Here is a 25,529-nt window from a genome sequence, read left to right on the forward strand (position 1 = left end):
AGGCAGAGGGAGGACAAGCAGGGGCTTTGTGTGTCTACTGGGGGGATAGGGTGTGTGTGTGGGGTGGGGGGGGCAGGGCGCCGATATGGTCCAGATGGGGTCTGGAAGGGGAAAACCTGCCAACAAAAGAAGATATGTTCTTTACCCTCTTGCTCTCTCTCTCTTTCTCTTGCTCACATACACGCATATACACACACAGTATGCACCTTAACTCATGTTATGGTCCCGTGCTGATTCATCCTGTACAATAGTGAGTCCTGACCTTTTCCTTATTAATTCTATATAGGGGGTTAGAGGAGGTGTACCGGGAAACTGTGTTTTGTGTGTGTCCATGTGTATTGTGCGTGTTTTTTAATTTTTACTTTTATGCATGTGGATTGAGAATTGGCCCTCTGAGGCAGTGCAATGTTCCAGTGCTCTGGCAGAGCTCCAGTAGAAATGAGAGAGAACTCCAGAGAGAGAAACGCTGCCGTCTCACTACCCATCCATGTACTGTCTCTGCACCAGGACTTAAACCATGCTGCTTTTGGCTACTGACCAGCCAAAGAGACACATTACACTTATTCATTCTCCTGGCATATATTGATACACAAAGACATAACACGTTCACATACCTCTCTTTGTTGTTTTCTTAGTTGGAGTCAGAACCTCTTTCTCTCGGTGTACCAGTTTTGGAGGCCTGTTAGTTTGAGTGAAGATGTCTGTCTCACCACTGGTTGCCATATTGAGTCAGGAGAGTGAGACCCCCACTCTGAGCCAACCTGTAACCATGGCCTCAGCTAGGGAGTTGCTAGGTAACAAGAACCAGCTGTTGGTCCTAAGCCATTGAGCCGTCTTGGCTCTTCATCTACAGTAGGAAAGAGAGCAGTTTCTATAAAACCCCATTCTGAGCTCGGCGACCGCACCGCGGCAGAGCCCTGACATCACCATGCCATGGAAAATCCTCCTCACTTCCTTTTGTTTTCTCAGTTTTTTATTGTTCAACGGGCTGATGACTTGAGGCCAGGGTAGAAATATTGACTCCTTCACACACATATATTTGAGTTGCCGTGGCTGTGTTTGTTCATCTTTCACACACTCGCATCCAAGAAAGAGAAGGAGAGAAGGGCAGAATGAGGGTGGACGGATGATGAAATCCATTACGAGCTATTTCCGTAATTAGGGATGGGGGTTTGATATTATTTTTTTTACTATTTGAATAGAATCATACATTGTTGGCGGATATCAGGGTATTCAAAATACATGTATTTTTGTTGTATATGTTTGTTTATGTATACTTAAGTTTTTAACCTGAGCACTGCTGTTCAAGGGAGAGAGGCTGGCGCTCTATTGGTGCAGCTGCAGAGGTGCCGGTGTGTGTGGTCAGATTAGTGCGAGCAGACGGAAGGAGAGAGAGGCAACTCGGCCACAGACAAGACTAGCTAACGTGTAGGAACCACAATGTTATTTATCCATCTCATATAACTGCCTGTCTTGACTAGAGTAGCCAGTTAGCTATAGCTAGCTAGGCTAATTGAGGCCACATGTTGTGATTTCTCCCCAATTATTCAGATAAAATAACAACCTACCTGTTGGTTGGTCATTGTAGCCTACTTTTTCTAATTTTGCTAACTTTAATTTCATAATTTAATTCCCATCTTGCATGGCATTAGTAAACAAACTCTCCACTAGCTAGACATTGAGCCTCTTTGCCGATTTGATTGGCTAACATAAACAACAAGCTACACAGGTGAAGGCTACCGGTCGGCTACCAGTCTTTTTATGGGGGCACGTCATAACTAAATTGAAAAGTTGCTGGGCGCAGTGCACGCTGAAGCGGTCGCCAGGTGTACGGTGTTTCCTCCGACACGTTGGTGTGACACATTGGTGCGGCTGGCTTCCGGGTTAGTGGGCATTGTGTCAAGAGGCAGTGCGGCTTGGTTGGGTTGTGTTTTGGAGGACGCATGGCTCTCGACCTTCACCTCTCCCGAGTCCGTTCAGGAGTTGCAGGGATGAGACAAGATTGTAACTACCAATTGGATACCGTGAAATTGGGTAAAAGTAAACAAAAAATATATGTATTATTTGAAATGTCATGGTATATTCATGTATGCAACAAAGTCACATGGATATTTTAATAAAATTTAGAAAAGGCCTTTTCAGTGTTATCATTTTTTTTCTTACAAAAAGAAATACTCACACAAGTATTCGAATACTAAAGTCTGTTCGGATATTTGAATAACCCTGCACATTTCTCCCCATAATCTATTGCGGAAAACCTGATCGGAAGATAGGGGGAGTGCAACACTCCCTTATTTAGTCAAACTATCTCACTGTTTTATTAGCAAGTATGCTGAATTGTTTGTTTCCAGATAGGACATTGTTGCTGGAGATATGCAACATGTAAACAACAACGTATCGGGTATGTGAGACAGTCTTTGGTGTCTCAAGGTGGTTCATTTCTACCTCAAAGCTGGGTCTTGTGTCAGGAAACTCGTACAAACAGCTGACAGCTAGAGTCTTTTTAAAGTAACGGGGAAATGAGGCACACAGAAATATCACATCATATCACTAATTATTTTATTTGAAGGGTGCTTTGAAAAAGGGTACAAAGTGAGTTAGCTTACAAATGACTGCATACAATAGGATGGCAGCTACTAATGCAATACAACTCAAGTTCCAAGAGAAACTGATGAGAAAATTAAAATGAGGGATTGTTTCTCAATTGTTCTGCTCTCATTTGGATACGATTCTCCTCTAAATCTGTGACTCTCACCCTCTGGCAGCGGAGAATAAGAGTTGTCTGATCAGGCATCCAAATGGGAACTAGACACCCCATCGTATTCTCTGAGGGAAAAGCACATTTCTATTCATGTTTTTTTCTATTTCTGTTGTCAGAATCCAGAAAGGTTTTTAGTGGCAGAAAATCTGGGCTTTATCTGTGGTTGGATGCGCATGTCTCTCTGCTCTCTGACAGCTTCGTTCATACTGGCCTGGTGTCAATCTCAAGGTCATCCCGGGAGCAGTAGCACAGCAACACTGCATGGTGGTGACACACTCCCTTGTGAGTCTCAGAGCAACGTCATCTATTGGTTGTGTTCGTGTTCTGTGATAATAATGGAAATCCTCGTAAAATTGTCTACATTTGTTTCCACTTAAGCAAATAGACCATTACGTAGCTCAGGGTGTAGTAATTGATTATCTATTAACTATGAGGTGTATCATTGTATCAAATTGGTGGCTTCAAAAGTTACAGTGGCATCTTTATTCACTAAAACAAAGGGCGCATTTTATTTTATTTTTCCTCAAAATGAGCCTAATATTTTGTCTAGTGTGGAGTCTCTCCACCCTGTTTTGACTAGTGTTTACCCCTGCAATGGTTTCCTATGACACAGGTGTTGGGTGGGGCTCAGGCTAGCCTGCCAAACTCCCACGATGCTAAACAGACCAGTGCCTTTAGTACAGAGGAGGGTGAGACACATTGCCAAGTTGGATTAGAAGCCTGTAAGTGCTGATCTAGGACCAGCTGTGGTGGTGGGTTTGATTGGACGCACAATTGTAACTTCGTTGGCGGAGGAAAAATATCGGGACCTAGGAACTTCATAGTTTCACTTCACAACTAGGAACTTCATAGTTTTCCCTGGGTAGTTTTCATTTCAGTGATCCTCAAGGGAGAGAGTCCGACCCTATTAGCTGTCTGTTCCTGTTAGCAAATTGGTTGGGAATCACTGCTTGGGTAGCTAAGTTTTGGTGTCTCTGGCAATGTTACTTATCACATGAGTGTGGTTCACAGAACCACGTGGGTTGCACAAGCACTGGTCCTGGACCAGCTGTGGTGATGAGATCCCAGAGGACACATCAGTTCTGTAATGATGTGGGATCCCATGGGGAACAGAGCTAGTCAACAAGAGCCGCTGGACTGGATAGATCCACTCCAACTGTGTGTGTGTGTGTGTGTGTGTGTGTGTGCCTGTGAGCAGTGTGCACATACAGTGCCTTCGGAAAGTATTCAGACCCCTGGACTTTTTCCACATTTTGATCAGTTGCAGCCTTATCGTATAATCGATACAATAGTTTTTTTCACTCAATCTACACACAATACCCCATAACGACAGGACAAAAACTGGATTTTAGGACCTTTTGCTAATTTAGATATTTTTCAAAATAACTGAAATATTATATTTACATAAGTATTCAGACCCTTTATTTAGTACTTTGTTGAAGCACCTTGGGCAGCAACTACAGCCCTGAGTCCTCGTGGGTGTGACACTACAAGCTTGGCACACCTGTATTTATTTTCTCTGCAGATCCTCTCAAACTCTGTGAGGTTGGATGGGGAGCGTTGCTGCACTGCTATTTTCAGGTCTCTACAGAGATGTTCAAGTACAGGCTCTAGCTGGCTACTCAAGGACATTGAGAGTTGTCCCGAAGCCACTCCTGCATTGTCTTATCTGTGTGCTTAGGGTCGTTGTCCTGTTGGAAGGTGAACCTTCGCCCCAGTCTTAGGTCCTGATGGCTCTGGAGCAGGTTTTCATTAAGGATCTCACTGTACTTTGCTCTGTTAATCTTTCCCTGATCCTGACTAGTCTCCCAGTCCCTGCTGCTGAAAAACATCCCCACAGCATGATGCTGTAACCACCATGCTTCACCGTAAGGATGGTGCCAGGTTTCCTCCAGACTTGACGCTTGGCATTCAGGCCAAAAAGTTAAATCTTGTTTCTCATGGTCTGAGAGTCTTTAGGTGCTTTTTGGCAAATTCCAAGTGGGCTGTCAGCATCGGTGATATTGTACCCACAGCGGGCTCTCCTTCACTGCAGACAACGTGAGTAAAACATTTAAACGTGTCAACCCTCGCAAGGCTGCTGGCCCAGACGGCATCCCTAGCCGCGTCCTCAGAGCATGCATAGACCAGCTGGCTGGTGTGTTTACGGACATATTCAATGAATCCTTATCCCAGTCTGCTGTTCCCACACGCTTCAAGAGGGCCACCATTGTTCCTGTTCCCAAGAAAGCTAAGGTAACTGAGCTAAATGACTATCGCCCCGTAGCACTCACTTCCGTCATCATGAAGTGCTTTGAGAGTCTAGTCAAGGACCATATCACCTCCACCCTACCTGACACCCTAGACCCACTCCAATTTGCTTACCGCCCCAATTAGTCCACAGACGATGCAATCGCAATCACACTGCACACTGCCCTAACCCATCTGGACAAGAGGAATACCTATGTAAGAATGTTGTTCATTGACTACTGCTCAGTATTTAACACCATAAAACCCTCCAAACTCATCATTAGTCCTGTACTTTCTGACAGTCTGCCCCCAAGTGTTGAGGGTAGGAAACAACATCTCCACCCCGCTGATCCTCAACACTGGGGCCCCACAAGGGTCCGTTCTCAGCCCTCTCCTGTACTCCCTGTTCACCTATGACTGCGTGGCCATGCACGCCTCCAACTCAATCATCAAGTTTGCAGACAACACTACAGCTTGATTATCATCAACGACTAGACAGCCTACAGGGAGGAGGTGACATCCGAGAGAGCAGCCCCCTAATCACATCGACGGGACAGTAGTGGAGAAGGTGGAAAGTTCCTTGGCGTACACATCACAGACAAACAAATGGTCCCACCCACACAGACAGCGTGGTGAAGAAGGCGCAGCAGTGCCTCTTCAACTCAGGAGGCTGAAGAAATGTGGCTTGTCACCATAAACACTCACAAACTTTTACAGATGCACAATCGAGAGCGTCCTGTTGGGCAACTGCTCCGCCCAAAAAGATCATCAAGGACAACAACCACCCAAGTTACTGCCTGTTCACCCCGCTATCATCCAGAAGGCGAGGTCAGTACAGGTGCATCAAAGCTGGGACCGAGAGACTGAAAAACAGCTTCTATCTCAAGGCCATCAGAGTGTTAACAGCCATCACTAACATTGAGTGGCTGCTGCCAACGTACTGACTCAAATCTCTAGCCACTTTAATAATTACAAAATGGATGTAATAAATGTATTACTAGCCACTTTAAACAATGCCACCACTTATATAATGTTTACATACCTTACATTGCTCATCTCATATGTATATACTGTACTCTATACCATCTACTGCATCTTGCCTATGCCGCTCGGCCATCGCTCATCCACATATTTTTATGTACATATTCTTCATATTATTATATTCTACACTTGTGGGTATAAGGTAGTTGTTGTGAAATTGTTAGATTACTTGTTAGATATTACTGCGTGGTCGGAACTAGAAGCACAAACATTTCACTACACTCGCATTAACATCTGCTAACCATGTGTATGTGACCAATGAAATGTTAGTTGATTTGATTATCTGTGCCTCGACACAATCCTGTCTCGGAGCTCCAAGGACAATTCCTTCTACCTCATGGCTTGGTTTTTGCTCTGACATGCATTGTCAAGTGTGGGACCTTATATAGACAGGTGTGTGCCTTTACAAATCATGTCCAATCAATTGAATTTACCACAGGTTGAGTCCAATCAAGTTGTAGAAACATCTCAAGGATGATCAATGGAAACAGGATGCACCTGAGCTCAATTTCGAGTCGCATAGCAAAGGGTGTGAATACTTATGTAAATAATGTATTTTTGTTTTGTCATTAGGGGGTATAGTGTGTAGATTGCTGAGGAAATTGTAACAAAATGTGTAAAAAGTCAAGGGGTCTGTATACTTTCTGAAGGCACTGTATGTGTGTGTGTGTACTGGTGAGTTTGTGCACTTGTGCGTGTGTGTGCATATCTGTTAATCTTCACTCTATTTTCAGATTATCCAGAACATGTATGCATACATTAGTATTGCATTATGTCATTAAGAACATATTGGCACAGTATGGCGCTGTAGCACATTTGACGTGATGTGACTTGCATTTCACACAGGGTGGATGCGTGACTTGCCTCATGTTCTTTTCTCCCAGGCTGCTTTACGAAGCTCTTCAGAATTTGTGACCAGGTTTTAGGACCTCATTAGGCTCTCATTAGTAGCTAATTAACCAGCAATGTATCATGTATTTAGCACAGCTTATTATTCGGTCTTATTAGGGTGCTAGTATTAGCCACAAGGTAATAATGAATCGTAAGTATATTGACCCACTTCCTACAGTGTTGCCAGTTTTGTGCCAGGCTCTTATGAGGGGAGGGAAGGAGAGAGAATATCTTCCCAACCATAAGGCCTATTGGACCTGCACACTGCAGCAAATACACTACATGGCCAAAGATATGTGGACACCCCTTCAAATGAGTAGATTTGGCCGTTTCAGCCACACCCGAGCACACAGCTATACCGAAGGAGAGAGACCTTCTGCTCCCAGCTAATAGGGTATTTGAAAAAAGTTATTTTCACCCATTCTGTGCTATGTTAATGGAGGTATTAGGAGACTGGTGTGTCTCTGTGGAGCACTATAGCTATATTGACCTCACTCTTTCAGGGATATTGATGCTGTAGGTACCCTATTCACTCAATTGTAAAGAGCAATGTTGTCATGGCAATTTCCTTTCTCTGCACTCCTTCATGTACAAGGCAGTGAGAGTTTATTGACACAGTGACTGACACACTAGCCCATGATCAAATCTATGCACTAGCCTTTCCGAGCTCCTCCACACTCACATGGCTCGTTGGGGACCTCAGTGGATACGGGCAGTCTGTCACAGCTGTGACATTATACAGGATGTCTGTAGGTGCGTTCTATAGGGTGTACTGTGTGAAAATATGTTCCCCTACCATCCCCTTATGATTTCACCCTCCCTGGTTACTGCCACCAAGGTGAAAAGGCTGTTTTTTGTTATTACAAAAAAAAAAACGAATGGAGAACAAAAGAGTGTTATAGTGAAGCAAAATATTTTGGTGTTACATTCTGACACATTTCTTTGTATTCTCTTTTTGTATTCCTGATGCTATCTTGTGTTCTCATTCAACGGGCACAGGTTACAGTTCTGGAGACAGAGTGCCGAGAGAAAAGCTCAGATCTGCTCCCCAGCAGCACAGATGCCACTAAATAAAATATTTTATAATCCTGCCCAAATCCTGTAATCACCATGACAACAGCAGTAGGGAGCGATGGTGTTCACTTCCCCACTTTCCTTTTTTTTGTTCCATTCTGTCCAGTCACTCTTCTCTTTTTTTCCTCTGTTTCCTTATTGAATTGTACATCTGGAGTTGGCTAGGTACTGTAGCTCACTGGTGTGTTACCATTGAAGCTCCAGGGATGGTGGTATTGTGCGGTGTGTGCAGAAGGTTGAGAGATTGTGGTCTATAGTATGAGGCTGTAACAGATACAGAAGACAAGTGTGTGTGTGATTGCTTAGGTGTGTGTGCGTACACACACAAACTGCCCCTGCAGGGTTGTGATAGGGTGGGAGTGACCTCATGGGGTGAAAGGCCTTGTTCCCTGGTATCTGGAGTCACATCATGAGACATAGAAGAGGTGTTGGTTATTTCAAGAAGTGTTGAGTGTATGTTATTGATCTGTCTTACTAGGTGAGAGGGAGATGATAGTGGAGAAGAGCACTCAGTCCAGTTTGAGTCAGAGCATTCATTGTATCAAATTGTCAGTCTTCACATCAAACGTCTTGTTTATGTGCATGGTTGTGAAAAGATTGCATACGCACATACAATGTCTATGAGAAGGTTCTGTTCTGTTAAAAAGAGACTCTGCACATGGCTGTCTATACTCCCATGTGGTTTATTTTTTGACAATCTCCAACCCTTCATGTTTTCATGAGGTTCCCTGTCTGTCTAACTGCTGTGTGTCTTACAGTACTCTACTGTAACTGCTGTGTGTCTTACAGTACTCTACTGTAACTGCTGTGTGTGCTTTAGGGAGGCTCCATAATTAAAACCTCTCTCTCTCTCTCTCTCTCTCTCTCTTTCTCTGTGCATCTCTGTCTGTAGGTATCCGTCCCCAGATCATGAATGGGCCCATGCACCCTCGCCCCCTAGTGGCCCTGTTGGATGGACGTGACTGTACAGTCGAGATGCCCATCCTCAAAGACCTGGCCACTGTCGCCTTCTGTGATGCCCAGTCCACACAGGAGATCCATGAGAAGGTACAACACACACTTACCCACGTACGCCCACGCACACTGTTTCAGGCACTGACACGAGCATGCGTACACATACATGCACATGCTATACACTGAGACTGCATGGGCTTCCACAAAAGAATAAGCCTTAACAATGTGCATGCCCTCAATTCAAACTGTAGCTCTTTTCACCTCCCTCTCCTCCTTTTCCCCTGTATCCTCCCCCCTCCTCCTCTTCCCCTGTATCCTCCCCCCTCCTCCTCTTCTCTTTCTGTGACATAAAACTGATATTGCAGTAAAGTATACAGGCTCTCCCAGTGATTTCATTATGATTTAATGTCATTGGGTGACAGTGTGCTCCTCCTCTCCTCCTCTGGTTGTTAAATAGAGAGGCTAGTTATGGTAAAGGAATGTCAAAGTATACTGAGCTAGCTATATCTGCAATATACCAGTGCAAGATCAAATCTTCCCCTCTTTGTGTAAAGTACTAAATGTGCAAAAAGTTTAAAGCTGTAATATGTAACTTTTTGGGCGAAACCAAATTCACATATAAATGTGAGTTATAGATCTGTCATTATAATTGAAAGCAAGGCTAAGAAGTGGTAGATCTGATCTATGTGTACTATTTCTATGCTTCCCATTCTTAATTTTTTGCATCTTTTGCTTTCAGTTTTGCTCACAGGCTTCAAACAGCTGAAAATACAAATTTGGTCATAGAAAATATATTTCACAGCGGGTTAGATGGTACAATGATTCTCTGCACAATGACTGCTTGTTTTGTCACATTGCTAAAGGGTAGAGCTGCTGCTTTCAAGGAGCGGGACTCAAACCCGGAAGCTTATAAGAAACTTTGCTATGCCCTCCGACGAACCATCAAACATGCAAAGCGTCAATACAGGACTAAGATCGAATCGTACTACACCGGCTCCAACAATTGTTGGATGTGGCAAACTATTACATACTACAAAGGGAAGCACAGCCGAGAGCTGCCCAGTGACACAAGCCTACCAGACGAGCTAAACTACTTCTATGCTTGCTTCGAGGCAAGTAACACTGAAACATGCATGAGAACATCAGCTGTTCCGGAAGACTGTGTGATCGCGCTCTCGGCAGGCGACGTCAGTAAGACCTTTATACAGGTCAACATTCACAAGGCCTCAGGGCTAGACGGATTACCAGGACGTTTGCTCCGAGCATGTGCTGACCAACTGGCAAGTGTCTTCACTGACATTTTCAACATCTCCCTGTCCGAGTCTGTAATACCAACATGTTTCAAGCAGACCACCATAGTCCCTGTGTCCAAGAACACTACGGTAACCTGCCTAAATTACTACTCACCCATAGCGCTCACGTCTGTAGCCATAAAGTGCTTTGAAAGGCTGATCATTATCATGTGACAAATATCCCAGAAACCCTAGACCCACTCCAATTTGCATACCGCACCAACAGATCCACAGATGATGCAATCTCTATTGCACTCCACACTGCCCTTTCATACCTGGACAAAAGGAACACCTATGTGAGAATGCTGTTCATTGACGACAGCTCAGCATTCAACACCATAGTGCGCTCAAAGCCCGTCACTAAGCTAAGGACCCTGGGACTAAACACCTCCCTCTGCAACTGGATCCTGGACTTCCTGACAGGCCGCCCCCAGGTGGTAAGGATAGGTACCAATACATCCCCCACGCTGATCCTCAACAGTGGGGTCCCTCAGGAGTGCATGCTCAGTCCCCTCCTGTACACCCTGTTCACTCATGACTGTACGGCCAGGCACGACTCCAACACCATCATTAAGTTTGCTGATGACACAACAGTGGTAGGCCTGATCATCGACAATGACGAGACAGCCTATAGGGAGGAGGTCAGAGACCTGGCCGTGTGGTGCCAGGACAACAACCCCTCCCTCAACGTGATCAAGACAAAGGAGATGATTGTGGACTACAGGAAAAGGAGGACCAAGCACACCCCCATTCTCATCGACGAGGCTGTTGTGGAGCAAGTTGAGAGCTTCAAGTTTCTTGGTGTCCACATCACCAACAAACTAACATGGTCAAAGCACACCAAGACAGTCATGAAGAGGGCACGACAAAACCTACTCTCCCTCAGGAGACTGAAAAGATTTGGCATGGGTCCTCAGATCCTCAAAAGGTTCGACAGCTGCACCATAGAGAGCATCCTGACTGGTTGCATCACTGCCTGGTATGGCAATTGCTCAGCCTCCGACCGCAAGGCACTATAGAGGGTAGTGCGAACGGCCCAGTACATCACTGGGGCCAAGCTTGCTGCCATCCAGGAATACTGTACCAGGCGGTGTCAAAGGGAGGCCCTGACAATTGTCGAAGACTTCAGCCACCCCCCCCCCCCCCCTTCTACCCTGCTGCTACTCTCTGTTTTTATCTATGCATAGTCACTTTAATAACTCTACCTACATGTACATATTACCTCAATTACCTCGACACCGGTGCCCCCACACATTGACTCTGTACCACTACCACCTGTATGTAGCACCGCTATTGTTATTTACTGCTGCTCTTTAATTATTTTTTATTCTCATCTCTTACTTTTTTGGGGGGTTTTCTTAAAACTACGTTGTTGGTTAACGGCTTGTAAGTACGGTTGTATTCGGCGCATGTGACAAATAAAATTTGATTTGGATTTGAACCTGACAACTATTCGAATTTCTGCAACTAGGAAATGGCGGTGCGATTTCAGTATATTGCACCTTTAACAAAGCAAAGCAATTTCCATGTATTGTGTATGTTGACCTTACAGTTGATCAGCGTCAAAAGCCCAAACAATCCGTGATAATCATGTTGTCTGTGATCTTGTCAACAAGGTTTGTTGACATCTTTTGTCAGAAAAGGAGATTTTGAACCATTTAAAAATATATATTTATATTTGGGTGTAACGCACAGAGAGGGAGCAAGTGAGATTGGAAAATAGAAAAGGCTAGATGGATGGAGGGAAGGAGAAAGTGAGAGGAAAAACAGGACCCGGGTTCTGTTGACCTCTTGACATGCTTCTCTCTGGACCCTGGCCTCTCTGTGCTACCCTGTTCACACACACCAAGGCTTTCTGTCCAAACAGCTGTTGTTTGCACATACATTACACAGTGAGGCAGCCTACCCTGGGTGTAGAAATATTGACAGAGCTCCCGCCTTTTGTCTACGAGTCAGCAGAGACAGCAGAAGTGGCACTTCACACACGAAAGGAGAAAGGGCCGCACACTCACACGCAAAAAACCAACTAACATTGGCTCAAACACAGAGGCTCAAATACAAACCAAACCATACACACACGCTGACTCACATTTACACATACACACACAGACCTCACCTCTCAAAGACACAAATTCACCCACTTTCATCATACATACTGAAACGCACACTACTGCCTCTCTGCATGCATCGCCTGAGAAAGATGAGCCAAGTTAGTTCCCTGACAGGAGCATGAATCTGTATATTTCTCCACAGTGAATGACATAGCATTAGAGCACTATTAGGATGTTACAATGACTCACTATCCATTTTCAAAGCAGTGCTAGCGTGCTCTCGTCGTGTTTTGGTGCTGACTTATCACTCTCGTGTTGTGTAGGCTAAAGGGTTCGCGTGCTAGCGCGTTATCTCTCCCTCTGATGTCAGAACAATGTAAGCAGTTTAACCATCTGTTTGTGGACTGTGAGTGAATTGATACAAATGAGTCTTTAGCGTTATATCAGCTTTGATCTGTACAATAGAGTGGTGTACTGATACCGTTCCACACCACACAAACTCTCCTCGCAACGTTTTGATCTGGATAAGAAATTCTGAAAAACATCTATTGGGTTGAGTCCATCCCTCTATGCCATATCAATCTGCTTTTTTACAACTTCTGTATATTTTAATACTGGTCCACCATCGTTATAAAAAGAATCACTCGTTCAGTTTTTCCATTTAGTCTGACACATTGCTCAGTGATTACTTGCTTAATGACTCACACAGCATTGGCCATTTCAACCCACAGGACGTATTGTCTCCAGCCAAACTTGCCTCTGGCTAGCAACACAGCCTAAGCATAGATGAATGCATGAGGAGAGATTTAACCTTGAATTAGCATCTAGTGCTGACTCCAGCTAGCTCTAATAAAACCGTTATGGAAAGTCACAGCTATGCTAATCTGGCAGGCCAAGCTAATGCAGTTAGCCTGAGGAGAATTTAAATCTATTATTTACCAAAAACGCCTGACAGGGTGCACTTGCTATGGTATCTGGGGATCTGGATAAAACATCAATCCAGTTTATGACCCTGCCCGTCTCCACCCTCACCTTGTTTCCATATACACATTCTGACAACGCAGGGCTTTTGACACGTACACATGAACACATACACAAAAAAAATGGGTTTATTCAAAAATGTTAAACATAATGATGAAAAGCCTTTAATGATGATGACGATGATGATGAAGGTGCCTCTCCATCAGGTGCTGAACGAGGCAGTAGGGGCCATGATGTACCACACCATCACCTTGACCAGAGAAGACCTGGAGAAATTCAAGGCTCTACGCATCATCATCCGCATCGGCAGCGGCTACGACAACATCGACATCAAGGCAGCCGGAGAGATGGGTAAGAGAGGGAAACAGAGAGGAGAGAGGTATAAGATCAAACTTTCTTGATCCCCTAAGGGGACATTTTATTGCATCGGCCAATATGACAGACACAACATAGAAACAACAACAACCCACTCCTCAGCACTGCAGCCAAGACTTTATGGAATGTAGCCTAACCAAACACTTCTTGTATACTTCAGTACATAGCATATGTAGTTGAAGTATTATCCCCTAAATACACAGACAACCGTGAAAGCATTATTAAGAAATAGTCCCCCACAGATGTCCTTTTTGCCCCAGGCATGTCACTTAATAATTCAAACAAAAATCCTCAATAAACATAGTAACCTGGTGTGAAACGTGTCTTTCATTTAAAAAATGTTTCACTATAATTATGAAACGCTACAATTTGAATCAATTTCAGTCATTGCCTTTCCAAGTGGGGACATGTTTCTACATGTTTCTTGGATACTTAGTTGTTCCTTCCATAACCAGCACATTGCTGTGCACAGGGCTTCTATACATTTTTGGTGTTCTTCTTCTCTCATCCTGTCTTCCCTTTGCCAGGCATCGCGGTGTGTAACATCCCATCGGCGGCGGTGGAGGAGACAGCAGACTCAACTCTGTGCCACATTCTCAACCTGTACCGGCGGAACACCTGGCTGTACCAGGCGCTCCGGGAGGGCACACGGGTCCAGAGCGTGGAGCAGATCAGAGAGGTGGCATCCGGAGCCGCCAGGATCCGAGGAGAAACGCTGGGCCTCATTGGCTTCGGTGAGTCACAGGAGATGTTGGTATTTGGCAAGAACACACTCAGTTGTGATAGTGCTTGGTCCACATACACACACAGCCATAACTTTGTGATCCTTTTCTGACACTGTATTCATGTGTACGTCTACAGGTCGTTCAGGGCAGGCGGTGGCAGTGCGGGCCAAGGTGTTTGGCTTCAACGTGATCTTCTACGACCCGTACCTGCAGGACGGTCTGGAGCGTTCGCTAGGTGTTCAGCGTGTCTACACCCTGCAGGACTTGCTCTACCAGAGTGACTGTGTCTCCCTGCACTGCAACCTGAATGAACACAACCACCACCTCATCAACGACTTCACCATCAAACAGGTACACACACTTGCAGGCAATTAAAACATACACCCATACACACACACACACACAATGCTAAAATAGGCCATCATTTACCATGTACAGTGCTGTGCACCCAGCCTCGTGGCCAAGTTGGTGATCAACACTGCCACCTACAGTCCGCTTTTAAAACTGCATGCAGCTGTAGAAGACTAACATCCATTTCCTCTTTGAAATGTAAGGGGCGGTCTCATCAAGGCAGAACCTGGTTAACGTGCTAATTATATATTCATATAAACCATAGAAAAGTTTCTTAAAGAACATCACTACTTTGTTGCCAAAAGATCTTTGTGTTTGTACGTGCGTTCATGTTTATGGCTTGTGCCTTTTACAGATCAGATACAACTAGGACCCTGAATTTCAGCTTTTGTCAAGATGAAGGGATTACTTTTATCCAGATACTCTCATTTAATCTCTGTCTCTCTCTTTTGGTACACAGAAGTTTTATTCCATTAGCTCTTTGTGATTTGAATCTAAGCTGTTGGTACGAGGAGCATACTGCAGGGCACCTTAGGGCTTTATGGTTGAAAGCACCACTGCAGGCACATACTGTACAAGTGGGCTCCAACATGTGTATTCTCCAGGAGAGTGAATATCACTTAATCTCATCGCAGATATCTACTATCTATTTGATGTTAGTAAAACGGGTTTACTTTTGTTTAAGATGCGCCAGGGTGCGTTTCTGGTTAACTCTGCGCGGGGAGGTCTGGTGGATGAGAAGGCCTTGGCTCAGGCTCTGAAAGAGGGCAGGGTACGGGGAGCCGCCCTGGACGTCCATGAGTCAGAACCCTTCAGGTGAGTGTGTGTTTATCTGTGTGAAAAGATAACTTTGTTGTCCATTATCCAGTTCAGTTAGCCAATCCCTTTCTCTGGTGTGTGTAGTTTTACCCAGGGTCCTCTGAAGGATGCTCCTAACCTGATCTGTACTCCTCACACGGCCTGGTACAGTGAACAGGCCTCGCTGGAGATGAGAGAGGCAGCCGCCACAGAGATACGCAGAGCCGTCACTGGTACACACACACACACACACACACACACACACACACATTTATCACACTTACAGTGCCTTGCGAAAGTATTCGACCCCCTTGAACTTTGCGACCTTTTGCCACATTTCAGGCTTCAAACATAAAGATATAAAACTGTATTTTTTTGTGAAGAATCAACAACAAGTGGGACACAATCATGAAGTGGAACGACATTTATTGGATATTTGAAACTTTTTTAACAAATCAAAAACTGAAAAATTGGGCATGCAAAATTATTCAGCCCCCTTAAGTTAATACTTTGTAGCGCCACCTTTTGCTGCGATTACAGCTGTAAGTCGCTTGGGGTATATCTCTATCAGTTTTGCACATCGAGAGACTGAAATTTTTTCCCATTCCTCCTTGCAAAACAGCTCGAGCTCAGTGAGGTTGGATGGAGAGCATTTGTGAACAGCAGTTTTCAGTTCTTTCCACAGATTCTCGATTGGATTCAGGTCTGGACTTTGACTTGGCCATTCTAACACCTGGATATGTTTATTTTTGAACCATTCCATTGTAGATTTTGCTTTATGTTTTGGATCATTGTCTTGTTGGAAGACAAATCTCCATCCCAGTCTCAGGTCTTTTGCAGACTCCATCAGGTTTTCTTCCAGAATGGTCCTGTATTTGGCTCCATCCATCTTCCCATCAATTTTAACCATCTTCCCTGTCCCTGCTGAAGAAAAGCAGGCCCAAACCATGATGCTGCCACCACCATGTTTGACAGTGGGGATGGTGTGTTCAGCTGTGTTGCTTTTACGCCAAACATAACGTTTTGCATTGTTGCCAAAAAGTTCAATTTTGGTTTCATCTGACCAGAGCACCTTCTTCCACATGTTTGGTGTGTCTCCCAGGTGGCTTGTGGCAAACTTTAAACAACACTTTTTATGGATATCTTTAAGAAATGGCTTTCTTCTTGCCACTCTTCCATAAAGGCCAGATTTGTGCAATATACGACTGATTGTTGTCCTATGGACAGAGTCTCCCACCTCAGCTGTAGATCTCTGCAGTTCATCCAGAGTGATCATGGGCCTCTTGGCTGCATCTCTGATCAGTCTTCTCCTTCTATGATCTGAAAGTTTAGAGGGACGGCCAGGTCTTGGTAGATTTGCAGTGGTCTGATACTCCTTCCATTTCAATATTATCGCTTGCACAGTGCTCCTTGGGATGTTTAAAGCTTGGGAAATCTTTTTGTATCCAAATCCGGCTTTAAACTTCTTCACAACAGTATCTCGGACCTGCCTGGTGTGTTCCTTGTTCTTCATGATGCTCTCTGCACTTTTAACGGACCTCTGAGACTATCACAGTGCAGGTGCATTTATACGGAGACTTAATTACACACAGGTGGATTGTATTTATCATCATTAGTCATTTAGGTCAATATTGGATCATTCAGAGATCCTCACTGCACTTCTGGAGAGAGTTTGCTGCACTGAAAGTAAAGGGGCTGAATAATTTTGCACGCCCAATTATTCAGTTTTTGATTTGTTAAAAAAGTTTGAAATATCCAATAAATGTCGTTCCACTTCATGATTGTGTCCCACTTGCTGTTGATTCTTCACAAAAAAATACAGTTTTATATCTTTATGTTTGAAGCCTGAAATGTGGCAAAAGGTCGCAAAGTTCAAGGGGGCCGAATACTTTCGCAAGGCACTGTATAAACTCATTTGGAGCTGATTCTTAACTGGAATGTTTTGTTTTTTCCGACGCAGGCCGTATTCCCGACAGTTTACGAAACTGTGTCAACAAGGAGTTCTTTGTTACCACGGCTCCTTGGACAGTGGAACAGCAGCAAATGCACCCCGAACTCAACGGTGCCGCGTACAGGTATCAATCACAACCAAACTGACAGTTATGTAGGGAAACCCTTATTTTTGGTCAGGTCCACCTCCTTTTGCGTATATTATCCACATAAGCAGGACTTAATCATTTTGATAAAAAGGGGGATACGTTTTTTAAGAAAAATTGGTACAGCAGGAGTAATTTCCATGCTCAGATATATACTTTGTTGTTCCCTGTATTCAATATATGATAACTTCTTGTCTTTTCTATTTAACCTTGGTGGTATTTTAGTCTTGGTTTCCGTAGTGGCATATAGTGGAAATGAAGCGCTATGGGGAAACATTTGATTAGCTACTACCATCCCCTGCTATTGTTTGTCAGGAATTCACAGTATTGACCTCTCAGTCTCTCACCCTATACCTACTGTCTCAACTGGACTGAACTACTTCTCTTACACAGCCGAGTCAACCAAACCATGGTACAGGCCATAGGAACGGGGGGAATGCAAGACAAATTATATACCTAATAGAGAACCAGGTAAATACTACCAATGCTGACCCACAGTGATAGGCTCGGGACCACCTGTGCTGATCAAAGCAGAACTGCTGTTGGTTTTCATGATACTGAAAAGTATAGTCTCTGTCTGCTTTATTTCCCACCCAATATACCTGCTCTGCCCACCCTCTCATTGCACCCCTCATTTACTTCCCCAAAACCAACAAATGTGGCCAACAACTGTGGCCAAACCTAGCCACTTGTACCATGCCAAATAATACACAAATCTATTGCAAGGTAGCACATAATGGCAACCATTTGATTGTAGGACAGTCAGCGTTGTATTCCATATTCCTGCACAGGAAGTATGAGGTCTACTTGGGTATATTTGTGACATTTGTATCGTTTTCCTTCTAAACCCCCCTTTTTCTCATACAGTTGTTTGTCCCCTGAGATATTCTATCAGGAATCTTTTCTTGACCTGCCATCCCTAGCCCTACACCATCCCCTTATGCCAACTATAACTATATTTTGTTGATATCTGAGTGGTTTAGTAAATCAAGATATATTTCTCTGATACGTTTATCAGTTTCCCAAGAACAACAGATGAGGTCTTGTGGTCGTTTTGAATCCTGAATTGACATGTAAGAGTTGAATCAGTTTTCAGATTTCATGTGATGTCTGTTTTGCACCACACTCTTTCTCCAATGTGTGACCTTACTTTCTTTGATTATAAAATTCACCACTGAATTTGATCCTTTGCCTCATTTCTAATGTGAGGCAACACATGTTTTTAAATGTAGCAACTTAAAATGGCAATTTAAAGGATTATCAGGTTGTTGTAACCTATGAGGTATTGTTATGGTACCATGTGACCTCACCAATGTCTCCCTGGCACAGGTACCCCCCTGGTGTGGCCTCTGGTGGGATCCATGGGCCAATGGAGGGGATGGTGCCTGGGGGGGTGACAATCGCCCACACCCTGCCCTCCGGTACCCACCCCTCCCAGGCCCCGTCCCCCAACCAACCCTACAAAAACGGGGAGCCCATGAGAGAGCACATGACCGAGCCATAACTCTGCATCCAGAGACAAAGGAGTTCATATATACACAACTGACCCACCCACTCTTCGACCAGCAGACTGATCGTTAGGGTTCACACAGAACACCGGAACCAAGTGGGGACAGTGAATATATTCACAACTGCTTCTCCAAAGTGGGGACCGTCAAAACTCATGTTCCAAGGATCCTCTTCTTTTAATTTTTTTTATTCCTGTTTTCTGGGACACGTTGTTACCGCATGCCAGAGTTAAGGCCCGTCCACCTTGACTGACCCACCAATAAGAGAGCTTGGAAGGACAATGACATCATCTGTTACTTGCCTTCCTCTAACCCCACCCTGCCCCATTCCATCATTTCAGTTCACGTGTGTCTATTTGTCTTTCCTCTGTTCTGAGACCACCCTACAAATGAATATGTCTCTTTCTTCTTCAATGTGAAAAAAGAAATTAAGAAATGACATAGTTGTCAGACAAGTAGAAAAAGACAATTGGTGTTACCAATGCCATCAGCAGTCTCAATGGGGACCTCTAAACCCTGTCCTAGTCCATCTCTCACCCTGTAGGTTGCTGGTTCCTGAATGTACAGACAGGATTTGATGGACACATCAGGGTTGCCAGATCTCTTGAGCCTCATGACCAGTACGAGACAAAAACAATAAGCCCAAATTTAAGTGAATATGGGGCCTGAAACCGTTTGAATTTGTCCATTGTGAACATCTCTCAACCCCTGAGAACACCCAATATAGAGAAGATTTTGATCTGGTAAACTCCTTTTAGACATCTAGTTTCTCTGAAGAGCTTCTTCAAAGCTCCAGGTTCTGACGCACAAGGGGATTGAGAGACTTGCTGTAAAGGTCATTATCGCAATCTTAAGACAATGTAAACGTTTAACTGTTGATTCATTGACTTTCATTCCAACTCCGGATTCAGTAATCATGTGGTGGTCTATCACTAAAATATTGAAATAAGAAATGCATGCAAAAGCCATTCTAACTGATAAAAGCACCTCTGCTTTTACATGGACCTCCACATCATGGATTTGGACATTGTCACAGGTGTTTGTATGCTAGAGGGCTCTCTTAAAATGTCCATTTTTTTTCTCTCTCACCAAAAGGACCTACACAGTAGCACCAGCCAGACAGGAAAGGGTTTGGAAATTGAGGTTACTGACTCAGGAAAAATAACTTTTGCAGATATAATCTTTTTCCCCAAATTGTCTGAAAGAAAAAAGTCTGGATCGTTCTGCGTGTTTCCACCTTTTCTTCATTGTGGTATTTTTATAAATCAAACCTCTGTTTTTTGGTGTTCAAGGTTTTTGCAGAGTCCTGTTAGATTTGTATTGCCTAGTTAAATGTTCTTATAATCATAGTCTTATGTGAACCACCCCCTTCCCCCCCCTGTTCTTATAATGAAAGCCAGTTGGAGCTCTTGGAGGCATCGTGCACTCTGTGAGCAACATCCCTAGTGCCCTGACTTTAGCAAGACAAGGCTACTAACAGATTGTTTGGTTTTTAGTGTGAGTATATGTACAAGGTGATCTATAAAATTCAGTGCAGTTCAAATAAAAACAATGCTGTTCTATCAGGCTCTGTGAAAGTGTTTGACTTTTCTGCTTATTTATGTAATGACCTTCAGTTGACCCTTTCTGGATTTTGTGGTGTAATGGGTTTACTGGCCACGGAGGTTTTAGAAGTTCCCATTATATAAATGATGATATTGTTATAGTACTCTCCTTTTTAGACATCCTATCAATAACCAGGTGCACCACACAAGTCAGTTTGACCGGTTCAGAATTCATAAATTGGACATTAAAGTTTTTCCTTTTTTTTTCTCTAGCTGGCACTATAGTGAGGTCAGGCGTTTACCTAAATCTGCAACTATTGCATTACTACAAAGCAACATACAGGCGATGCACAATGTGTGTATATACACCAAAATAAGTTACAGTACAACTCAATGGCAAGGAAACCCAACAAAAAAGTATGACCATGATATTTTAACTTTGGTTCATGTGCAGTCTCACAAATACCTTAATTCAAGATGGGTTCACATAGACAAGAAGCATACATTATAGGAAAAAAACAGGTACCATGGGTTTAACTTGACAGGGAAGAATAGGACAGATAAAAAGAAACATGATAATTGTTTTAATGTAGACGTTGAATGTGACTTACTCACACTCCTCCAAAGCACCAAACTTCCACAGATGGTTATTTTCCCTCACAGCAAAAAGGTCTGCCACAAAACATCAAGATTGAAAGAAATGACAATCTCAGCTCAAAAGCTCCCAAACATAAGGAGAATTAGATCAAGAAAATACTTAATTCTGGGGAAAAGGGTCAACTAAACACCAATGTGTATGATCTCCAAGACCTTAGTGACACTAGCTTTGAGGTGAGAAGGGAACTTCATTTATGTAGCTTTGAAAATGACCTTCATTCAAGCAGTTAGTCAAATGTGTAGTGCTTAGTTTTAAAAGGGTTACTAAGGGGATTGTCAATGAAACCCTTGATCTACTTCCCCAGACGAACCCGTGGATACCATTTGTCCCTGCATTTGAATGAAGTTGCTAACGAGCATTAGCACAATGACAAAGCCTATGATAACTGCTAGTAGATACCATTCACTGCGCTAATGCTAGTTAGGATTGGCATGCAAAACTACCTCTAACTTCCTTCATACTGGATACAGAGACAAATGGTATCTCCCATGGGTTCATCTGACTCTGGGGAAGTAGATAAAGGGCTTTGTTGACAAAATCCTGAAGTATCCCTTTAAGAATTAAATTCATAGTACACAATTGCAGCAGTTTTCTGTTGTGCCCTGACAAAGATATGTTGGCCTAGACCATGCCCGTCAAAAAACAAGAACTATTTCAACTGGAAAAACTACTAAAAAGGACAGTCATTTAGGAAGTGTACTTTCATCGATGCCCATCATAAACCGATACTGGTATATTTCCTTATACTTTTTTAAACAACCACATGCATTTACATTTGAGAAGATCATTAGCATTTGAAATCTACAATCCTTTATTTCTGTCATCCCCAAGTCTTTTTGCAGCAACAGAGTTTTTCTTCTGTCAGTCTCTTATGTATGTCCTCTGCCAGGGTACGGTGATTCCCTGCCCTTTCACAGTTTGTCCATGTAAGTAAAAGAGGAAAAACAAAAAAGAGGGTGGACTCCTGCCTACTCCAGTTGTCACTCATCATCCTCCTCTTCCTCACCGTCAGAGAGCGAGGCACAGGGGCGGATCTGTCGGTAGCCGTCCAGCCACTTCTCTACCATCTGTGTTACCAGGGGGTGGTTCCGCCGGCGGGAGCTCTTCTGCATGGCCACCAGCACTCCACCCTCTGTCACGCAGCAGTCCAACCACTCCCTCAACAGCTTCTCCTGCTGCTCCTCGTTCCCCATCTGACACACAGACAAGAAAACCATCAGCCATGAGACTACATCTCATATTTTAGAGAATGCTCTCATACAGAGAAAAAGTGCAATTAGTGCAGCCAATCCCCCTTACTTTTCACATTCCAGTCACTTCACGAGAATAACGACATACTATAGTCACTTAGCAGATGGTATAATAGAACTGCAAAATTAGCTTGACTCAGACAGAATCCTTGAAAAGCAACCCGTCAGGGGTCCATATAAATATTCATGATACCACAGCGAGTGCTCCCTCCTACCTCCTGTGCTGAGAGGAAGTGGATGTGGAGCAACTTTCTCTCACTGTCCACCAGCGGTAGGAAGGTGACGGTGACGTCGTCGTCTGTGTTGAGGTTGGTGCCTGCGCCCCGATTGTTGAAGCCGTCATTCTCCATGGCCACCAGTGCAGAGAAGTGGCCGCGCGTGTAGCCCAGAGCAATGGGACTCTTCCAACAGAAACTCTTCTCCCACAGCAGGGGCAAGTACACACCTGGAGAGAGATAGGGAAGGGGAAGAGGGTGAGACATGGAATCAAGGGAGGTGGTAAGAGTCAAAGGGGCATGGGGATGGACAAAAAGAAAGAGGAAGAGAGATGACAAACCAAAATGTCAAAACAGGCCGACATATTGCTTACCAACAGTTTCCCAAACACAATGGACACTTTCTCTGAGACTATTCCATCAGCCTCAAACCACTAGACAGCCTCTAAAAGTGAACGAGACACTTCACCTTTTGACCTTAACTGAAACCACAAACCACTGTTTTTGAGCATCAAGAACAGTTACTGTCGCTCACTGTTCAACAGTCTGCCATTGTGTGTTTACTGGGTTCACCTGGCGACCAATTTAAACAGAGCTTTCTCCTTCCCTCCCTCCACGGACGCTCATAAATAAGCCTCTCCTTTCCTTGGCAACACAAACAGTAGCCTATATCGTCCCTCTGTAATGAATGACATTACCACTGTCAGCCCATCGTTACAGAGAGCTGTCTTTATGGCTGCACAAGCTCTTCAGGCTAATTAAAGCCAGACTGTTTTTACTAGGGCCCATGGAGGTGGACCCCGCCCTCAGCCCTTATTGGACACCCGCTTTAAACTACCACTCCCTCTTCCCATGATGGCTAACATATGCCGAGAGACATGGCTACTAACAGTACGTACAGTGAACCTTCCTCCTGCAATGCTTCAAAGTTAGGGGGTAGGATTATTTTGGCAGAATTGTTCTTCGACTGGTTTTAGAGAGAGTCGCATGCTGTATCAGCATTGGAACAATCACAACGAACAATTGTAACCCCCCTCCCTTTACTAAACAGATTGTAATCTACTTGGACTGATTCTTGATGCGGCTACGGTTCCTATAAGAATGAGAAGACCGATTATGTGAGCTATGCGAAGTATGCAGACACACTTGTGCCATTTCACACTGGGACTTTGCATCTAGGCTCAGTAGTGGACAGCTACAAACTAGGGATGTGACGAATGGAAAAACATTCTTAATGTTTAAGCTGCATTTAAAAAAAAAAGAAAAAGATTTCCATTAAAACAATTACAGTTTATTAATTCATGTGAATTGGCAATGAGCTGCACTGCTGCCAGCAATGGTTTGGGTCTCACGGTGCGCCCCTTTCAGATGGTTAAACATTTGCACCTGTACTACCATTACTGTAGCTCAACACTGTCAGACTTGACCACTGTCGCTTGCCTTTCTCTGCCATTTTTCCAACTGTTAACGACAATGACGTAGTGGTGGAGAGTCGACTCCAAAATAATTGATTCCTCGACTCCTTACACACAGACTCCCGGTGTCGACTCCAATTTCTGAGTGTCAAGATTCATTTCCGCTAGGAATCGACTCATAAGATTCTGTATTTTTAGAACAGAGGAGACTAGTTGCCATATTTCTGAGAACAATCAAACACTTGCATCTTAGCAAGCTACCGAGGGAAGGAGAGAGAAGGGAGGGCACAGTTTAGGCAGGTCAGCCACCAGTCAGAGCTGTGCACTAGGCCTATATCGGCAATCAAAAGCTGTATCTCGTCATTTTTCTTGCCTTGCAATGTCTCGCACTTAACTCTCATAGTCACACATGGTATCTACACATGTGCACAGGTTTACTTCATGCTGCTCACAGCATGGTAGCCAGGGCACTCAAACAGTGGGGAAGTTGAGCTTCGTGCTTTCAATGCTCTTAGTTGTTTTTCGGTTAAGGATTTTTCTTAAAGTTAAGAATCCAAATTTCGTTGAAACATTTCAAAGTTTTAATGTTCACACCCCAAATAGACTACAGCTACACTGGCTTGTGTTCTCTGGGGTGCAGCATGCAGAACATTAAGAAAGGAATAGGATTCATGTCATACATACAAGAAAAAGTATGTGAACCCTTTGGAAATACCTGGATTTCTGCACAAATCGGTCATAAAATTGGATATGATCTTCATCTAAGTCACAGCAATAGACAAACACAGTGTGCTTGAACTATTAACACACAAATTATTGTATTTTGATTGTCTATATTGAATACAGCATTTAAACATTCAGTGTAGCTTGGGAAAAGTATGTGAACCCCTAGGCTAATCACTTCTCAAAAAGCTAATTTGAGTCAGGAGTCAGCTAACCTGGAATCCAATCAATGAGACTGGAGATGTGTGGTTAGAGCTGACCTGCCTTATAAAAACAAACAAAATGTGAGTTTGCTATTCACAAGAAGCATTGCCTGATGTGAACCATGCCTTGAACAAAATAAATCCCAGAAACCTAAGATTAAGAATTGTTGACTTGCATAAAGCTGGAAAGGGTTACAAAAGTATCTCTAAAAGCCTTGATGTTCATCAGTCCACAGTAAGGCAAATTGTCTATAAATGTAGAAAGGTCAGCACTGTTGCTACTCTCCATCCTGCAAAGATGACTGCAAGAGCACAGTGCAGAATGCTCAATGAGGTTAAGAAGAATCCTAGAGTGTCAGCTAAAGACATCACAAAATCTTTGGAACATTCTAAC

The 25,529-nt window shown here is 43.8% G+C and overlaps 2 protein-coding genes across 6 annotated transcripts in view; one reads left to right on the plus strand and one right to left on the minus strand.

The window, feature by feature from the left end:
• The window catches only part of LOC139381092 (C-terminal-binding protein 2-like), a 125,331-nt gene extending 104,644 nt beyond the window's left edge, over nt 1-20,687 (plus strand). For 2 of the 5 annotated variants that reach the window (XM_071124352.1, XM_071124349.1), the window contains 8 exons: nt 8,889-9,043; nt 13,481-13,625; nt 14,177-14,383; nt 14,511-14,725; nt 15,411-15,541; nt 15,629-15,756; nt 17,484-17,598; nt 18,949-19,273. In XM_071124352.1, the coding sequence (XP_070980453.1) occupies nt 8,889-9,043; nt 13,481-13,625; nt 14,177-14,383; nt 14,511-14,725; nt 15,411-15,541; nt 15,629-15,756; nt 17,484-17,598; nt 18,949-19,123 (1,271 nt within the window). In that variant the 3' untranslated portion in view covers nt 19,124-19,273. Of the gene's footprint in view, nt 1-8,888; nt 9,044-13,480; nt 13,626-14,176; nt 14,384-14,510; nt 14,726-15,410; nt 15,542-15,628; nt 15,757-17,483; nt 17,599-18,012; nt 18,091-18,637; nt 18,693-18,948 lie in introns of all 5 variants that reach the window. The other 3 variants (XR_011628523.1, XM_071124351.1, XM_071124350.1) reach the window with 3 other exon arrangements.
• A 21-nt stretch (nt 20,688-20,708) lies between these two features.
• Nucleotides 20,709-25,529, minus strand: part of LOC139381093 (ubiquitin thioesterase Zranb1-like) — a 35,914-nt gene continuing 31,093 nt past the window's right edge. The window contains exons 9-10 of the mRNA XM_071124353.1: nt 22,795-23,024; nt 20,709-22,522 (exon numbers count right to left, since the gene is read on the minus strand). Coding sequence (XP_070980454.1) covers nt 22,310-22,522; nt 22,795-23,024 — 443 coding nt within the window. The 3' untranslated portion in view covers nt 20,709-22,309. The remainder of the gene's footprint in view (nt 22,523-22,794; nt 23,025-25,529) is intronic.

This window comes from Oncorhynchus clarkii, chromosome 23 (genome assembly GCF_045791955.1).
Source record: "Oncorhynchus clarkii lewisi isolate Uvic-CL-2024 chromosome 23, UVic_Ocla_1.0, whole genome shotgun sequence".
NCBI classification, from domain to species: Eukaryota; Metazoa; Chordata; class Actinopteri; order Salmoniformes; family Salmonidae; genus Oncorhynchus; species Oncorhynchus clarkii.